This window comes from Perca flavescens, chromosome 2, assembly GCF_004354835.1.
Source record: "Perca flavescens isolate YP-PL-M2 chromosome 2, PFLA_1.0, whole genome shotgun sequence".
Lineage (NCBI taxonomy): Eukaryota > Metazoa > Chordata > Actinopteri > Perciformes > Percidae > Perca > Perca flavescens.
Genome location: NC_041332.1, coordinates 43,463,785 through 43,483,816, shown reverse-complemented (window position 1 = coordinate 43,483,816; position 20,032 = coordinate 43,463,785). Strand labels below are relative to the sequence as shown.

The window sequence follows — 20,032 nt, the reverse complement described above, 5'->3', positions numbered from 1 at the left end:
TATTTTTGTTTTCACACACTCAGGTCACATGACATCGTGGCCTCTTGAACTAAGCGCATTTAAAACATTTTAAAACTATTCTTTCCTATGGAAACCCTAAGAGGCAAGGTAAAGATAATATAAAATAGATTTGTGTCCGACTTGATCCCGACTCGCTCTGATGACATGGACACGTGGGCAACGATAATCTCACAAGATCAAGGCGGCTGCAGGTTTGAGACTCAGGCAGCGCAGGTGCTTTCCAACCGACTGCAAGACCCAGGCGGACCCAGGGCATGCTGGGAAACGCCGGCCTCTCAGCTGATCTAACAGCTGAGAGGCAATCGACTCAACATGATGACATTTTATATACAATTTTAACTATTTGTCTGATTTAAAGGCTTATTCTGTACAGAACACGTGTTGTGTGGCTGATAGTTACATTTAGAAGTCAGAGAGAGTAAATCTGTTCAGATTACAGATCATCTCCAGTCTGTTGTTAATTAAAATCAGCAACAGATCACATGTAGAGCATTTTAACAGCTACTCTGTCATAATAAAAAAAACTGAGACTGTGTACAAGCTGAAATATGGGTCTGATAACATTTTATTAAATCGGAATCGGACCTAACAGTGTTTCCTGTTCAGATTGAAGGCTGCTGGAAACTGGACCCCACGAATATAGTAAAACAAGCCCCCCCCCCCTCCGACACACACACACACACACTGCAGTCCCCTCACGTGTCCCCCTTAGCAGGCTCCGTTTCAGTACTATGGACAGCGCCACACCTATTCACAACAAAACAGTGCTGGCCATGGTTCTGAAACAGCCAACGATAGTCACTTGTCGGCCAAAAATGTTGTTGTTTTGGTTATTTTTCTATAGATACAGAAGGGGGCTGTCGACACCACACACCTGTGGACACGTACATTTTGAAATACACATGCTCAGATTAACCCCTCTGATCCGACGCGACAGACCAAGTCTGTTTACACGTAAATGTACAGATGAAACAATATCACACAACAAACATCCAGTCCACAACCAGAACACATCCTGCTGCAAGTCTAAGCCCACATCATAGCAGTCAGCACTCAGGAGATACATATATTCTACACACAGAGACAGGTGTGAGAGTGCAGAGCAGTCACTGGGAGTGGATGATGGGGAACAATAGGGTTTGGCTCATTTTAAGTAGACTACAAGTTTTGAGAAAAAAAAACCCACACAATTCAGCCTTTTATTCATAAAAATATATATATCGGTCTCCAAAAAATACCCGGGCTGCGGCCCCCTGCTTTCTTGGTCTATGCTTGTTGAAAGTCAATACAGAATTTTGTATGAATCCGCGCTTGTGTTTCTGTGTCTTGCTTCGCTTGTAACTCCCTCAGGACCGTTTTTTTGCAGTTTGAATGTCCCACGATATTAGCTGCAGTGGGATTACTGCGCGCAGCCTCTCTAATCATAAGTCTTTAAAGAAAACTGTCATACATCAATGCAATACATTATTTATAAAGCTTAGCCTACAGGGACTGGTAGAGGGTCAGTGAAATGTCCATGCCGGAGAAAATAATTCATTCGGGTGGATGATTTTAAGATATAAAAGGGATTTGGATGGCATCAGAGCCGATCCGTGTAAAACTAGTGTAGATTAGAATAATCTAACTATGAAGTGAGGACCCTTTCTCTGTGTGTGTGTGTCTCGTCTTTTAAATATCTCGGCAACCAACCGTTCCAAACAGGCCCGTTTTGATCGGGTTCTGCACTAGTTGACGCAGGGGGGTTCTGTGGTTATTTGACCACAGTCTGATGCTGGTTGCACAAAATGTAACCAGCTGATCTGCCGTGTTTAATGGCTTAACCGTGCACAACATCCCTCCGGCTAGAGACTGCAGTAATAGCACTAAGGCACAGCAGAGAAGTGTTGATATTTACATGGTATTTATGTATTCATTTATTATTTAACAGGGACAGTGCACAGCTTCTTAGCTGTACCAGAGTTAGCTATAAGAAAGAAAAAGCACCTGCTAGCGATAGTAGCGATAACTACCAAAACAGACGATATAACTTTATCAGACGTACAATTTTGTTCACACCTTGCCTTTCAGGGCTACCATACTTTCCAGCCACTAGCCTTACATTGTAGAATATTGAAAAATAAGAGCAGCAACTGAGGAAGTTTTATGTCATGTATTAACCCCAAATTAAAGTAACTAGTGCAGGGGCCGTTTGGAGCGGGTACCCCAACTTTATCTAACTATAAGCACATTTCAATCAGGCGCCGCTTGGCTGCGGCTCATCTAGAGATTTGGCGTGTCTCCTTTTTGGTGTCTAGTCATCATACATCCAGAGGAACCTGGGCGAGTGAAGCAGGGCTGCCTGGAAGGCACTAGGATTAAGCAATGGTTAGGGTTAGGTGCCTTGAAGGCGACGGTCGCAGTGCTGCCTTGAAGGCGACGTTGGGGGCTCTGCTAGAGGTCGACCAATAGTGGATTTTACCGATACCGATAGTTAGGTTGGGCCGTATTTGCCGATAACCGATTAATCGACCGATAGTATTTAGAATTGATACTGGATAAAACAGTTGACAAAATACATACATTTTTTCAAAAAAAGTCCAGACGCTTTTGCCAATAATCAAAATAATAATGTCATATTTATTGATATTACACCCACAGCAATGCTACACAAGCATGTGTGTTGTCTAAAACAGTTCTCCTACATATTTGGAGTCATCCAGTGCAAAAATAAACATAATGAGCATTATAATTCATATAAAGGACAAACTATTTACATTTCTTCAAGAAAGGCCCAAATGTATGCCAAATCTCAAAACAGTGACGCCATTCTTCTCTGTAGAAGAGTTTAGACCTAGCCTGACGTGGTCCTACTCAGATTCTAGTCAGAATGTGAGTCTGAAACCGATCCATTGGGCTGTGATTATGGGGCGTGTTCCAAGCAAACAAACCTACTGTTGTGCTGTTCTTTCTCTACTAATGCAGCATCTATTCAACAAATTAATAACTTTATAATGATATGACAAAATGTACTGTATACATACCTTTTTGCTGTCGATGCTTTAAACGCGCATCTGATGTCGCACAGCATGTGTTCTCCGTGCAGCGCGCAGTAACACGTGTCGAAAATAAACAACACGAGGCATCAGTGATAGTTTTTATTCTGCCTCTAGAGGAGCTATTGTAATGCATGATGCCAGCAGAGCCTTCTCAGCTCTGTGTACTGTGGAATGAATGACAGCGTGCGCTTCTCAGCCACTCCAGCAACGGACGCAACCAGAAAAAACTATCGACATGGATTTTTGCCGATAACGATAGTTCCACCAATCAACTATCGGTGCCGATTAATCGGCAAAACCAATGAATCGGTCGACCTCTAGGCTCTGCTAAATAAGCCGCTTTCCAACCAAGTAGTTACAGGAATGTAGTTTTAGGAACAGTCGACTTCTAAGCAGATCTACTAACTACTCTCCCCCAAAACCGTTTTTTACATTTGCATTCACACTGGCCAGGTGGCCATAGGGACTATAGGAGGGGTAAGGGAGTGATGCAAGCACGGTCTTTATAGCGTTAAAATCAGAAAACAAATGCACCAAAAAAAGTATGAACTAAATACTAAATCTAATGTCATGATTGAAACAAGTCTCCCGAAGAGAAACGGGTATCTATCTCGTCCCTGCCTCTGCCTGCTGCGCTGTGGACGTGTGTGTGTGTGTGTGTGTGTGTTTGTGTGTGTGACGGCCCGGTCAGCGAGGTTGTCAAGCCCGCAGGGCACGCTTGTGGAGTTTAACTCCAAAAAGACAGTTAACCACAGGTTCCCGTTAATCTTATGATGGACATGTGTTGTGATATTTAAACAAACGAACCGTCAACGGCGAAATAAAAGCCTCTTATTTACGAGAGCGGTCTGAGAGACCTCCGGCTGACAGCAGGGTCTCTGAGCAGGACTGGCCGGGCAACAAGCTAGCGGTGATGAATAAGATGGCGAAAACTGTTAAAATTGTCCCGTTGTTGGTCTGTCTGTACAGGAAACCCGACCCTCGTTGACCTAGGTCCCTATGCTGAAAAGAGAACAGCAAAAAGACCCTGGCCTGAAGTAGGAGCTGAAAGAGTTAGAGGAACTGCGGCAAGAGGAACTTAAAAATCCCCAAATTGGTCCAGTCGGAACGCGAGAAAAAAAGGGTTCTAGGAACTGCAAAAATCCCTCTGGTCGGAAAGCGGCTATAATCTCAGGAAGGAACTTGTTTTGGTGGAACACGTGTACGTTCAAAGGTTGTTTTAGTTGTGCAACAGAAAACTCTGATTGGACATAGTTAGGATAGTCTAGCTAGCTGTCTGGATTTACCCTGCAGAGATCTGAGGAGCAGTTAACCATAGTCCTCACAAATCCACCAGAGGTTAGAACGCCAACACAAAGAAAGAGGAAGGTGGACGGACATCCGGCAGAAAAGAGTGAAATCCAGCAGAATTTCCGGCAGCAACGGAGCAATCCCTGGAGTCGAACGTCGTGGATATAGACTAGGTAGATAGCAATTACTTTTTGGTGGATGATCACTTTTTGGCACGACACCAGTAACCCAGTGCGAAGACACGAAGGCGTGGGCTCTCCGTTGGAAGCAGAGCTGGTGACCCGCAATCAAAGAGCCTTCTAGGGATGTAGCAACTCCCCGTCCCCGTTGCTGTACTGCACACACACAGGCACACAGGTTCCTCCATTTATAGTTAGATTTCTAGGTCACTAAGTACCACTAAAACCACACTTTTCTTCTACTGCCAGCAGGTGGACAGGGCACAAAGACTCCCTGTACAGTTTATTTATTGTACCTGGCAGGGAGAGGATGGTGCTGTTAATGTTGTTCCGTGGGGTTTTTAGAGCATGTTCACATTCCACTAATTGTGTTTCAATGTTAGCATCATATGTGTGTAATTGGATTGTAAAATGTTGCGTTGTTACTGTGTGCTCTGCTGTGGGTGTCAGGATGTACTGTTTGTGTGCATTATAATCCAGCAGCTGAGGTCACCACGCAGTGTCCGTAATGATGTGGCCCCTGTTACCCCGCTGGGGGTTCATGTTGCTACGTTGAGCACAAAAGGGACTCAATTACGTCAGTGCTCTTTCCCCTCTCCCAAAGAATTCTCGGGGGACTTTTAATTGCAACAAGTAATTCATCAAGTGTTCATCATACCTTTCTGATTAAATTACAGATCAACTGACTACGGAGCGACGTACCAGAAGCTGAATGACAAAGTAGGAGCAAAGACAATACTCAGTTATTTGTACGTGAGCCCGAACAACAAGAGAAAGGTAACATTCTTCTTTTATTCCCTTTAAAATGTGATAATTCTCTTGATTGTGTGTGTGTGTGTGTGTGTGTGTGTGTGTGTGTGTGTGTGTGTGTGTGTGTGTGTGCATTGCTCTTGTTTCTTCTTCACTGTTGGCCTGGTACAAAGCATGCAAAGTCAGGCATGACTCATCGTTCTGTTTGATGCCTGGCTCTCCCTCTGTCACTTTCTGCAATGTCAGTATGCATTGAACAGTAGATCATTTATTAACATGTGGGATCTACCTAGAGAGCTGGGAGCAAAGAAAATAAAATGGCTGGCTCGGCTTTAGTTTCTCTTTTTCTTTTCGGAACTAAATAAATTAGAAGCCAGAAGAAAAAGGGGAAACAGGCAAGGATGGGTTCCTGTTTGCAGCCATTTCTTCAGGCGGTGGCGCTGTAGATTCCTGGGTTTGGGTCAATTGATGGTTACATCCATCTGTGTCTGTTCACTCCACAATTTCACCTTTCTCCCCATTACACAACTCTAATCAGGAAGGGTCATTTTCTCGGAGTTAATTATTGTCTAATAATGAAGATGAAATGCAGCCCCACCTTAGTTCAGAATCCCGGCCGCCCACATGATCCAGTTAGGTGCTCTGTCAGTGGTGGGACATCGGGTCAGGTAAAGGTGTCGAGCAAGCCGATGATACCGAGATAGTGAGTGGAACCTGAACATAGAGGGAGGATGGAATATTTAATGTTTGGGATTAAGATGAAGTCTCACTAAATATCAGAAATAGCATTACCTTATTTTGGGAGAAAGAAATGGATGAATATGCATTTTGCAATATAAGAGGAAATACAATTAAACTTAACTCAAATACCTTGTGTACCAAACCTTTTGTGCCTTAACACAACCATCTATGTAGATTATTTATAGATACAGATTATTATACGTACAGAGAATTAAAGAAAAATGTCTCAGAGCAAGACCCACCTGTGTCAGGCTACGCCTTTGTCCCGTTTCTTAGCATTGTTGCATGTCGGTGGTCTACAGTCCTTTCCCAGATCACTGCAAGACTCTGTATGTTACTTTTGTCTGTATGATACGGCCAGCTCCAGGGACATCACTAGGATTGAAAGACAGGGGGGGCTTAGCCCCCAGGGTATTTGTAACTTTCGTTAGCAAAATCTTTGCACTCACATCTTTTATTACTGTATTAGAGCTACACTTATGTCAACAACCAGTCAAGAAACCAAGATGTTAACAAGTAAAAAGTGACAGACATATCTTCTTCTTCCGTTTCTACTTTGTTCCTTCTGTCTTATCCTTTAAGATAAAACAAAACCCCACAAATGGCAGTACAAGAAAAAGAAAAAAATAGGCATCACTGCATACTTTATCATGTAAGATATTAATACGGATCCTATTTAAAGTGGCTACTGTCTAAATACAATAACCTGATGGCGGAAGGAATAAAAGATTTGGAGTAATGATTACTGTATATACTGTATGTACTGTATGTAGGATTGCTTTCATTTTATTTTCACATGTGTATCTGTGGGCATGTGCTCATCTTTAGCCTAGCCTACATTTAGGTAACATCTACATATTTATTTAATTTATCACAGCCAATGAAATGGTTAGAATATAGCTAGCATATATAATAAATATAATGAAATAATTTAGTTTAGGCTATGCATAGTACCTAGGCCTGCCAACAAATGCTGATTGTTAGAAGAAAACCAAACAATCCTTAGACCTATAGACCACTACTGACCTCAATCACACCAGCTCCCTCAGAATCAACTGCTCTGCCAATCTCCTGCTTCTCTTTCTCTCTGCTGAACTATCTTCTAATATCCATCTCATCTGCTCCATGAATTGAAGGATACAACGGTACAACAGCATTAACAGGGACCCTATGACATTTAGTTTTCACTGACAACAACATTCTATGGGGATTGATATTGTTTTAGAATATGCCTACTATAGAGATAGGCTATGTTATTGCCAATGAATAAACAGTTGTGATTAGCTTGCTAAGTTAACCATTTCTTGAATTTCCCTCATTCACTCTAGCTAGACTTTAGTTTTCCATAGCAAACCAAAATATCCCCTTTCCTTTACCTCAAGAAAACTTAGCTAAAGGTAAGCAGGTCATTAAAAACAACTTGCAATTTCACTCTGTATCACTACGTGTAATAATTCTTCCTTTCACCATTAACGTGTGTGTATCGGTGTGTGTGTGTGTGTATGTGTGGGGGGGAGGGTGCATAGCGAGTTCAGACCAAAGAGTAGCGACGAGACGAGATGAATCCCCCAGTTACTCCCAGCGCTCTGAAAGCTGCCAGTTCACACCAACGCAACGAGACGGCGCGGTGCATCATCTTGATAGCACGAGTCTCTGTACTTCTGTCTAACTTCTGTCTAACTATTTTTTTGTAGCTGGATATATATCATTTGTTGTGTCTAAATATGAATGAGGATACGGCTATTAATATTGTTGTTCCCATTATTATTTAGGGGGGCTTAGGAACATTTTGGGGTAGCTTCAGCCCCCCCTAAAATAGGCCTAACGACATCCCTCGCCAGCTCTGTGTGTGTGTGTGTGTGTGTGTGTGTGTTTAACAAAACAACCCAAACTATCTCCAACAGTGAAGGCCCAGCACGCTACTGCATATAAAGGGAGAGCTGTAATTAGCACAACAACAAACAGCTGATACAATCCACTCACCTGGCACTGCTCTCCTGCTCTATTCCCACACCTCTCTCCTCTGCAGCTGACTGCAGACCACGCCCACCTCCACAATTGTTTAATACTGTACTGTAACATTTAGTTAATTTGTTAGCTATTATTGCACTCGGCAGAGTAAACTGTCTGCGACTAGGGTTGCAAAGGGGCGGACATTTTCCGGTAAATTTCCAGAAACTTTCCATGGAAAGTTTAGCTTGGGAATTTTGGAAACATTCCAATTTGGAAACTTTCATGGGAATGAATGGAAATTATGGGAATTTGGATGGGATGTAGTCCATGGGCTCAAATGCAGTACTGTGTTCAATCTGTCTTCAATCTGCTGTAGAATGTTGGATTCTAGAAAGGATCTGTGCAGTGTGTGTGGCCTCAATAGCCCTGCAGTAGGCTAAGTAGTAGCCCAAATCATTGACCTTTAGCTTAACATATGAAGGTAGCTTGCATGCTGCCTTTGATTTACTATGGTTATGGTTATATGCGTGCCAAGTTAACCATCAGCACTGTCTATTGTTCCCAGCCTATCAAAAACAAGTGGGCTATACAATTAACACACATAGGTTAATAGCAATGAGTTATGTATTACCCCCCCCCCCAAAAAAAACTCCCGTATTTTAATAACTAAACGTTGGCAAGTATGTAGTAGCCTATGCTGATTCTACTTGCGTGCATGTCATTGATGAATATAGGGAGGACATTCAACTGAAGTTGCATTAAATCAGGTTGTTTTAACCAAGATTATGCAGCAAGATGTTTTTTTTCATTCAGTTTATTCCCATTAATTCCCGTTAATTGTAATTGAAAGTTTCCAATTTTGAAAATTCCCGGAATTTTGCAACCTAATCTGCGACACATTACTGCAAGCCACATAGAAGAAGACCAGTTGCAGTGGTAGGTCATGGAAGTGTGTGTCTGGTGCTGCTGTACTGCCAGCTGGGATGTTTTGCTAAGTCTTGCCGGTGAAATAATAAAAGTGAACATTTTTCAACACCCCTAAAGCCATCACATTCTGAATGCTGTAACATGGGCAACAGGTGTCAAACAGCGAGGGTCAAATGACAAAACGCAGTCCAACTCTATTTGTCCATTTTAATTCACCACATCTACTACGGATTTGAATATTTCCCTTTTCAAATATCCCTCCCTAAACATAAACACACACACACACACACACACACACACACACACACACACACACACACACAACTTGTAGTCTACATTTGTTGATGGGTTGGTCCATCCATCCATTTCTAACACTTATCTGGGGCATTTATCTGCAATGTCTTCCAGCTCCTCTTGGGAGATCCCAGGCATTCTCACGCCAGATGATATAATCCCTCCAGCATGTTCTAGGTCTATTTTGGGTCTCCTACACTTAGAAGTTCCTTTAAAAAGGGAGGCACCCAGGAGGCATCCTTATCAGATTCCCAAACCACTTGGATTGGCTCCTTTAAATGCGGAAGAGCAGCGACTCTATACTCCGAGCTACCTCACTTGAGGTCTGAGCTTCATATATCTCCAAGGGTGAACCCAGCCTCCAGGTTAGGGTTGCACCCTTCAGATTTGGAGTGAGTTGGTGTCCCAAGTGAAGGAAGTTCAAGTATCTTGGGATCTTGCTCATGAAAGAGGGTGAAATAGAGCATGAGCTCAACGGGCAGATTTGTGCTGCGTTAGCAGTAATGCATTCAAAACCTCACCCATCATCACAAGTTTTGGTAGCGACTGAAAGAATGAGATCACCGATACAAGTGGCCGAAACAATGGGTGGGTCCAGCTACTTAAATTGCCATGGATTTAAAATCTCTGCAAAATGTTGAATGGATCTGACAAGAGCCAATACTGAATTCAAGCTGCATATTTAGTTAGGGAATAACAATGTTATTGACAGGAAGCCTTCTTCATGTTTGTGCCTGTGACTTTAAGATTATTATTACTGAGTTTTCGCCATGTAAGGTGGCGTTCGGTGAGACAATAGGTGCTTCTCATGTCACTGAAACTGCCTCCTCGACTCCTCCACTTGCCTCCCTACGTCTCTCCCGTGCCTCCTCGGTGGGAGGGACTAAGACATGAGGAAATGCGTTTTAGAGAGATGAGATGTCCTTTCCTCTGAAGCGTGACATAAATACGTCAGCTGTATGGGCGGAGTTAGTAACTTCTTCAGCTGCACGGCTCCCGGGAAGGCTGCTCTCTGTATCCTCACCTATAGTTCCTCGATGATCCCTCCTCAACGCTAACTGCTCGGGGGCAGGAATAAGAGCTTTGAGAGGGCCTTCACCGAGGAGGGACAGAACCTCTTCCGGTTCAGCAGAGGACCAAGGAGTCGAGGAGCTTTCAAATAAGGGCCAAATGTGATCCAGGAAGTCCCGTTTGAGGAACAGATCCATGTGGCTTCACTCAAATAAATAAGCGGCTGCAGTTTTTCATGGAGGTCTGAACGCAGCCTTAGCTAACCCTACAGAATTCCACTATCTGCCTTTTTTATTCATATTTGCGTGTTCTATGAATTAAATTATCGGCACAGGCAAAAATAAAGGCCCCTGTCCTAAGATTGAACCATAAAGGAGGACTAATGCTAATGCTGAAGTGAACCTGGATGAATGAATGTAATGATTAAAAGCCATTTAGTTTTTATCATTTCTCAGCTGGTTTGGAGTTGGATGAGGTTACAGAGGCAACGTCTCTATGCAGGCTTAAAACAAATTAGAGGCAGCACATTATCAAATGGTGAGTGTTCACCCATTTTTCTAAGCTCAGGTCCATTTGGATCAATTTACTCTGGTTCTATTACAGCCCTGGCCCATTAGGATTTTTGGCATTTGTGTTTTTTTCAATAGTCTTTTGTCTATGTCCTTTTTGGATTCATGTACAATGATCATGGTTCCAAACATCTTTGCCTGACCCCAAGGAACCTCTTTTTTTTGTCTGAATTCTGAACATCCATCTGGGTTTTGTTGCAGCTGACGTGAGCATCAGCAATAACACTAGTGGTGACAGTGTAACGTTCCATTAAAAACGATAAAACTCAAGTCCCTCTTTTACAATGGATTGTTTCTGGCATGATTGTTGGCATTCGGTCAAAACAGTACAGAACAAGCAGGTACAGGGGTTCTCAAACTTAAAACGCAAACACATCTGATTTTAATTCAAGGTCAGGTCCGGAACGATTGGCAATAACAAAATAACCTTTAATCAACTCACTTATAACTTTTAAGCAACATACAGGGGAGGTTGATACGTACGGATCAACTCCGGTACACCACTACAGTATATTTAACGTCACTAAGAAAATGTATTTCAAATAGAAAAAAGTTATACTTTTCAATGTATATTGTATTCATAGCACGAGGTATGGGCTGGGTCCGGATTGACTTACCGTAGAGACTGTATTCCGGACTTTGAGAATTCCTGATCTAGGAAGAAGCCTCATTTACTTTTATTAGTTAACAGTTTTGATTGTCCGTCCGTCCGTCCGTCCGTCCATCCATCTGCATTACAGGTTCTGTAGAATGGATCCAGAAGCGGACACTAGGCAGATGGACAGTTAACTCAGGTAGATTTATAAAAGAAAAAATAAAGGCAAACTAAGCAAGCAGGAGAACTGAGGAGTCACGGTGGGAAGCGTGAAGACCGGTGAGAGGTTCCTAGTAAGGCATGGATACCTGACCCAAGTCCAACGGGCCGGGCCGGGTTCGGACAGATATTTGGAAATTATGGTTGGGTTCGGGTCGGGCTCGGTCACATCAGAGTGATAAGGCATTTGTTGTAAAATGTGTGTGTGTGTGTGTGTGTGTGTGTGTGTGTACAAAGTGAGCAGAAGAGAGATAGAGAAAGAGTAAGCAGACGTGTTGTATGCAACCAGAGCAGAGTTGGTGGAATAAGTTTAAGTTTGGTACAGTGTGTGCGGTGTCCAAAATAAACCCCAGACTGAAAGCAGTCATTATCTCACCAGAAACGGGATTTTAACCGCGACGTTAATCATTTTATAACGTCGGCCCTGGAGGTAACCAGTCTCCCCTGGTTTTCTGATCACGGTCGGAAACGAAGCAAGCAGGAAAGGTTAACACATTGAACATTTTAACAGCTTAACATGCACTTGTTGCCTCACTGCCTTTTGCTGCCATTGCCATTGCCAACGGTGCATGCTCTGTGGGGCCTTGGCAAAACCAGTGAAGAGGCTTTGAAGCTTTTCTAATGAGGCAGCACTGCAGAGACAATGGGAAAGCACCACAGCCTCTGAGTCCAGGAAACCAGCTAGCTCAACAACACCAGGCCTCGGTTTAAACACACGGAGCAGCGAGCAAGTGAAGACCTGCAAACAAACTTGACGGGTTGTTAATATATTTTTCAGGCACACAGGGACACAGAGAAACACTTAGACACTGTCTCACAAAACGACAGACACACATGCACATCATCAGGCGCTCTCTCTCTCTCTCCCCTCTCACACACACACACACACACACTCTCTCTGGTTTTATTTCTCCCTCACATTAATAGTATCCCTGTGTTGCCAAAGCATGACAAGTTTTAAACTATAAACAAGACTTAAAGTCTACAGCTACACCAGCGGCCCCATGAGGCTAATAATTACATGCAAGTAAAACAATTGGTGGATTGCTATTCTCAGATTCCTACCGCAATTCCGATGAATAAAAAATGCACCGATGGGTGTGAGAGTGGGTGCACAGGAAAGGTTGTTACCTAAATCAAAAGCATCCTCTGAACAGTGTCTATTTTAGGGCATCAGACTTGGCTCGTCAGGCTCAGCTCTGCATTGTTGGATTGACCATTGACTGGTGTATGACGATGTAGAGCTGAGCCTGACAATATATAGATATATAAGATAAGCATACACGAAATCAGGCTTTGGACTAATAGTGGTAATTACAAGTTCTGAACTTGTTAAAAGCGTTCACATCAACATCCAATGTTGTAATTACGACTTTTAATTTATTCTGAAAGTTCCTATAGACACATTCGAATCAACACATTCATATTGCTGAAATGCATGACAGCTAAATTAACAAGGATGCCTCGTGTCAGCCAAGGTCCATCGTTCAATGCAAAGTCTTATTAAAAACCTCACACAACAAACACGGCAATCACACGTAAACTCCAAGGGGACAAGCTTCGCTTCAGAACTCGAACCTCCGATGGCGCCATTTTGATGCTACAACAATATCACCTCCCGTTAGCATTCCACTGACTAGCATTCATTTTGACGTCACTTTGACAGCAAATAACTTTAAATCTGAAGCGTTTAAAGACTCTATTTGTCCGTTGTTTATTTCTAAAGAAACACGACAATGTATAAAAGGCTCCATCACCTTGTATCTCACGTTAGGTGATGTTTTTACAAAAATTAGCTAACGATTGTGTCATAACCAAGCGACTTACTGTCACATAGTAGAAGAATTACTGTATAGTACAGGAGAAGCTAGCAGGCAGTTTCGACTTACATTAGGTTTAATTACTGATGTTAACTAGCATGTTAGTTAGCAATAATTAGCCTGTGTCTATGTTATCTCCTTACATATACCTACGTCCTCCGTCTCTGCAAGATTGGGAATGATTGAGATTTTTCTTGGCACAGCTACCAGAAGACTTCACACTTTCAGACAGGTTGCTCACGTCACATTTATGTCTTCAAGCTCAGTTGGAGGCTGCTCAGTAACGCTCAGCCATCACCGGAAAAGCGCTTCTAATATCCTTTACTGGTCTCCGTCCAGAGCAACGGGCTATGATGGTCCATTCTTATATACTGTCTATGGTAAACTCTTGCAAATCCTAAACATGCTAATCTTTCACCATCTCTTGATTATCAATGCTTCATTAACACCTATCGCATTGGCATAATCATAAACAACTTCACTGTAAGCATGCTAAAATGCTGAGATTTTTTGTGTCTAGCTAAGCATACTAACACGTTTGCATGTGAACATGTGTACAGCTAGTGTGTTTTAAGGATGCTAATTTAGATTTATTTTTTTCTGACAGATAGACGACTCTTGTTAACCGTGAACCGACAAGCAGGAAACTGAGTCTCAGTTCACCCTTCCGGGAGGCTCGGACATTTCTGCGTTCAACATCCGCGGACAGCTGTGGACTTGTACAGGCCATGGTGTTACATGTATTGTCGTGGACACATGCAGCCACTTTCCCAGTAAGGAACCGCTTGCGCGTCAGCCCGACCGGTATCTACAAGACTGCAGCTGTCCATGGACACGGAATGTATGTCCAAGCCTGTATCCACCGCGTCATTTAGTTTAGCCGTGAGGTTGTCAGCTGGGTGTCTGTCTGGCATACTCTGTGTGTAGGACGGCTGCTTTTATTCCGCCAGCCCTCATCCATATAGTGGCATGTGTCTCATAGCTGCCTGCTGTGAGCGCCGTTCAGCAGTCAGTCTTAAGGATAACTACTGTTGTTTTAACCCAACACATTTCCCTATGTGTTTGTGTCTAAGTGACTGATGAGAACAACAATCTTTGACATTGGTCCAGTATTAAGTGAGATCTCTGCAGTCAGCAGCGGAGAAACAAGCTACAATTAATATTCTAAGTGTCTGTCAAAATTATGGAAAGGATCCCTTCAGAGATGGACCTTTAAAACCTCTTTGAGACCTTTCTGTTTAACCAGAAACAGCTCTGAACATATTTACGGAGGGAATTTTTCACTCTCAAATAAACACACACACACACACACACACACACACACACACACAGAAACTCTGTTCTTCCCACCCATTTGCAGTAAAGTCCAAGCACACACTCGCATGTTTGTGAGGGAGGGTAGTAGAGACTGCAGGTTCGTCACTCTTGCTGTCACCCCCGGCATGACACCATGTGACTGCTGCTGGTGGCAGACAAAAGCCCCTCTCTTCACCCAGTAGTGGAAGTAAATCAGGCCTCTGTGGCTGCGGGGGATAGAGGGAGTAAAGCACTGGAGGGAGGAGAGGGAGGAACGGCACAGAGAGCGAGAGAAAAGTGAGCAGGAGATACGAGAGGGGGACAGAGACAGCAACTGCACTGCTTTTTGGAGAGGGGAGGAAAAAAGCAAAAAGAGAGAGTGACAAAGCAAAAAAAAGTAGAGAGATGGCCCGGGGGGGGGTCACCAGAAAACAGTCTGACAACACAGCAATTACATCCATTTTCATATTGTGGCTTCATACTGAGCCTGTACATAAGAGAACACATCTCAAGTGCACATTAGGGGAAATTATTCTGGGTTTTAGCCTGAGATTTTGTGTGAGAGCACATTATTACAGTAAATGGCTGGGGATGGTGAGTGCTGGTTAAAACAACAGCTGACAGTCCCATACAAATGGGTAATGCCTCTAATGGTTTGAAAACAAAGAGGAATTTTCCAGCGGAAGCGTATGAGTGACAGATGGATTCTACTTTACTCATTCTGTGAGTTGGAACACATTCTCAAGAATGTATTGACTAGAACAACAATCGCTGGGCTTGAGTGTTTTCATGGCAATAGCCTCAATTGTATTAGTTGGGTCTGAATTATTGTGTGTGTGTGTGTGTGTGTGTGCGCGCACGTGCGTGTGTATGCATGTGTTTGCGTGCATGGTGTTCAAAAACAATGATGGCCTTGTGTGGCTCAGATGGCAACAACAGGCAGGTGGGTGGAATATGAATTCACCTCAGATGAGACCTCTCCCACTGTCGAGCTTCAAAGACTTTTGTTTATTGTCTCACTTTTGGATACAAGCTCAGACTTGAAAGTGAACTTAATATTTCAATATTTCATATCCTCACACTGTCCTCAAAATGGCATTGACAAAAATCTAGCAGCAACACAAACAGAATCCACAAACCAGGAGTGTCCAAAGACATACAGTACAGTATGATGCAAATCAATAGAGGAGTTTTTATACTTATATATTATATTATATTGATGCCTTTCTCTGCAGCAAGGTTAGGCTACGGTGACAATTACAATGCGTTTCCTGTGGCTCCTTCACAATAAAAGCCACTGCGCCATACGCAAGCAACAGCAGGATGATCTGTTGGCATTTGCAGTAACTGTGAAGTTCGGATTCAGTATTAGGAGAGTAAACGGAAAACAGTGAGACTGACGATGATAAGATTACGCTGGATTTCAGCCATTCATCGTTTCCTGTGAATCCTTCGTGCTTTGGTACGCAGTCCAAATCCAGCAGGAATGGTGGACTCTGCCACTATGAAAGCTACTATTAGTACAGGCATTATGCAACATGACCCCACACAAATTGCAACAGAAACTCTTTCAACTGATCTAGTCTCAAAAAAGTCTCCACTATAACATATAGAAAGTCCTAAGAAATCCAAGTGGTGGAAAGTATTGAAAAATACAGATATTGGTGATGCCAATTTCCCATTGCAGCCCATGTTAAAGCTTTAGTGCGTAACCTTTTTATATTAATAAACGAGTTGCTACAAAGCTAATTAAGACTATCAGCTCCACACAATTCTCTCTGGATTTCTCAGTATGACTATGTTCAGAAGATTGTGTCGTCCGCTGACTTTCCCGAGCAGAAGCTTGAGTGAAGATAATGACCTCTTCTGAAGAGTCCATCATGTTTTGTTTTTTTTACAGTTTTTTACAACTGCACACACAAAATGCAAAATGCCTCATATCTCCTTCAAAATGGAACACTGCATTCACAATGCCCTAAACACATCTCAAAATGAAGCATTTGCATCCAACGGCAAACACTTCTTTCATAATAGTAAATCTTTGGAGATACCATGTACACACTGTTGTTCTAAATCTAAAGCTCTTATGTCTTTCTTAGGCTTATATCTACATTCCCACAGTGAAAGTAATCTGCTGAGAGCGGTTGAAAAGTACACTTTAAAAGCCAATGCAATGTTGAAACAGAACAACCCAGTCTCACGGCAGTTCGTGAAATGGTCACGTTATTTAATCTATTGATTCGTGTACGTGGGCACGTTTTTTTCGTGGTGGCCAGCACCAACTTATTTATTTCAATGGGAAGCATATGTCGTGATCACAGCACGACTACGGTAGCAAATAGTATGAAATGCCGAAAATCTGCGTAAGGCGGTTGGTTGGGGTGATGGATGGGTCAAAACAACACAGGACTTTGACCCAGGAGACGGCGGATCGTGACCCGCATGTGGCATTTTGTTTCCCTGTTGTTGTTTTCCTAAACCCAACCTCCGTATAGATGGTTCCCATTTCGCGCTGGCCACAATGAAAAAAACCGAGGTAAACGTGTTGTTGTACACAAATCAATAGATTCAAAATAACGTGAAAATTTCACTAACTGCTGTGAGACCATGTTGAACAGAAAATATGGTAACACTTTATAATAACTATCCATAATTCATCATTTATTAAGCATTAGTCAACTATTAGTTAATGGTTTGTTCATTATTACTTATTAATTGTTCATACATAGTTCATCATGAGTAAAGTATTTGTTCACACAATTATAAATGGTTTGTTCATAGTAAATAAGCCTATTAGTTAATGTTTTTTTCATCATTATTAATTAATTGTTCTTATATAATTCATCATCAGTAAAGCATTTATTCACATAGTTATAAATGGTTTGTTCATAGTAAATAAGCCTATCTTGAAAAATATGTTTGTAAGTACATGATTTATACTTAACAAATAATGAAACAACCATTTGAAAATGAAATAATTTTCCCATTATAAACCAGTTACTAACTATTGCTAAATGCTTTGTTCATCATTTGTAAAGCACTGCTCCTATGTTAATTCTCATGAATGAAGCATTTGTATACACACTCATAAATGGTTTGTTCATAGTAAATAAGGCTCTTGGAAGTTATGTTCATAAATAGAAGTTTGACACTTTCTAAGTATTGCAAAAACCATTAGTAAATTAAATAAATTTCCCTTTATAAACTATCTACAAACTAGTAGTAATTTATTTGTTTATCATTTGTAAAGCATAGTTCCTACATTCATTCTAATCAGTAAAGCATTTGTAAATGCAGTTAGTAAATGGTTGGTCCATAATAAGTAAGCCCATGTAAAATGTTTATCAGTATATTTTTTAATAATTCCTACATGATGCATTAACCATTTGTAAATTAAGTAATTTTACCATTATCAACTAGGTACTCAGGAACGTAAACGGTTGTTTATAACTAGGAAGTTAATGATTAACAGACTATCTAGACCTACATTTGTTCATGTCTTGAATAAAATGTTATGATTTAGAAAAAGGCCTAAACTTATAGCTTGGATGTTAACACATCTGTTACAAATACTTACCAATAATGTAATCCATGATTAACTCATGAGTTACTACTGGTTAGTTAAGTATACTGTGTGAGCCCATCTAAAGTGAGTACTTTCTATGCTTTACAAACCATTTATAAATGAGTTCCAAAGGCTAACAGAACCTGGGCACACACATGTATTGCTCTATTTGGACATGCCTTCAGAAATATGCCTATGGATATTTAGTGTTAATACATCTTTAACAAGCACTTACCAACACATCAATCCATGATTAACTCATGAGTTACTACTGGTTAGTTAAGTATACTGTGTGAGCCCATCTAAAGTGAGCACTTTCTATGCTTTACAAAGCATTTATAAATGAGTTGAAAAGGCTAGCAGATACAACAGAGATACAAGTAAAAAAAGTATTTGTAACCCTTATTACGATGTAGTAAGAATGTACATTTATGAAATAGCTTGTAGTAGTGTTATGTAGTTGATATCAATGTGAATTTGGACCAGAACCACAAGAAAACTAGATTGTTAAGAGCCAGAGAATTGAACATCAATAAAGAGACTAGGAAACCAGGATAAAGTTTGAGAAGTGTATTAATATACACAGAAACATGGCATACACATATACAGATAAAATACAGGTATGAAAAATAACAACTAAAATAATAAAGTGCGCTCATAAAATAAACCCTCTTAGTTCTATGAGCTCAATTGTTCTTTGATGACAAGAGTTCTGAGATGTTCAACATTGGGGCCCATATGAGTTTGGTTTCTCTTTGTCCTACCACCATGAAGAAGGAATCCAGGGCAATCCGTATAAGTTCTGAGTCTCGATCCTGTAGCTCGCCACCCAGCCCACTGAACTGGGAATCTCTAACCCCTGGAAGACTCTGGGATCTGAAGAGTCAATGTGATCCAATATCCCTCTCTGGACCGGACCTCCCGTGCATAGCGCTTCTCAAATCTCCACCTCCTCCACCTGTAGATAAGGCCAAATCAGTTCTCTCAATTACTATTCAGTAATAAAATCAATTGCTTAGGCTACAATGAAAATAAAATGAGGTGATATTTCATAACCCATATTGAAATATCTAAATCTCTATTCAGTTGTACAACCGTTCTTAAATTTCTTCTCTTAAGTATCAAAAGTATATAAATCCCTTTCAGGTATCAAAAGTACATTTATATTATTTTGTAACCTTTATACAAAAAATACATTTCTAATTCAAGTTTTATGGAACCTACCTTAGTAACATTAACACTATTCTTAATATAATTGCATAAATTGCATGTAAACATCCCTCAAATTGTATTATTTTCCCATAACTTAAGCTACAGTGTTGTAATTTCGAGGCATTAAGACATGCGAGCTTATTTATCCCTCCCTGCACAGGTAACAGTAGAAAAAATGCACTAAATATTAGCCTCTTTGAGTTACTTCTCCATAAACTCCAGTTAAACAATTAAACACACAACTTCAACAGATACCCGCAGCTAGCAATAGTGTTGAAAAGCAACATTACTTTCCATAACCAATAGATAGAATCATTAGCCTTTCCACAGGCAATACGCAGTACTCCGCTAGCCTTTTGTGGCTAATTACCCTATTAGCATATGAATACAGCATCTTAGCTAACCCGTTAGCTTTGCACTATTAGCAATAGACAGTATTAGCACCGTTCTCTTAATACAACCATGATTAGCACCGATTAGCATGGATGCTAGCGAACTCAAGGCATAGCTAGTGTCAAGAAATGACTCACCATTTTAATGGAATTCACTGCCTTT

At 41.4% G+C, this 20,032-nt stretch overlaps 1 protein-coding gene across 1 annotated transcript in view; it reads left to right on the top strand.

The window, feature by feature from the left end:
- The window catches only part of sorcs1 (sortilin-related VPS10 domain containing receptor 1), a 171,403-nt gene that overhangs the window by 33,896 nt on the left and 117,475 nt on the right, over nt 1–20,032 (top strand). The window contains exon 3 of the mRNA XM_028589998.1: nt 5,203–5,302. Within this exon, the coding sequence (XP_028445799.1) occupies nt 5,203–5,302 (100 nt within the window). The remainder of the gene's footprint in view (nt 1–5,202; nt 5,303–20,032) is intronic.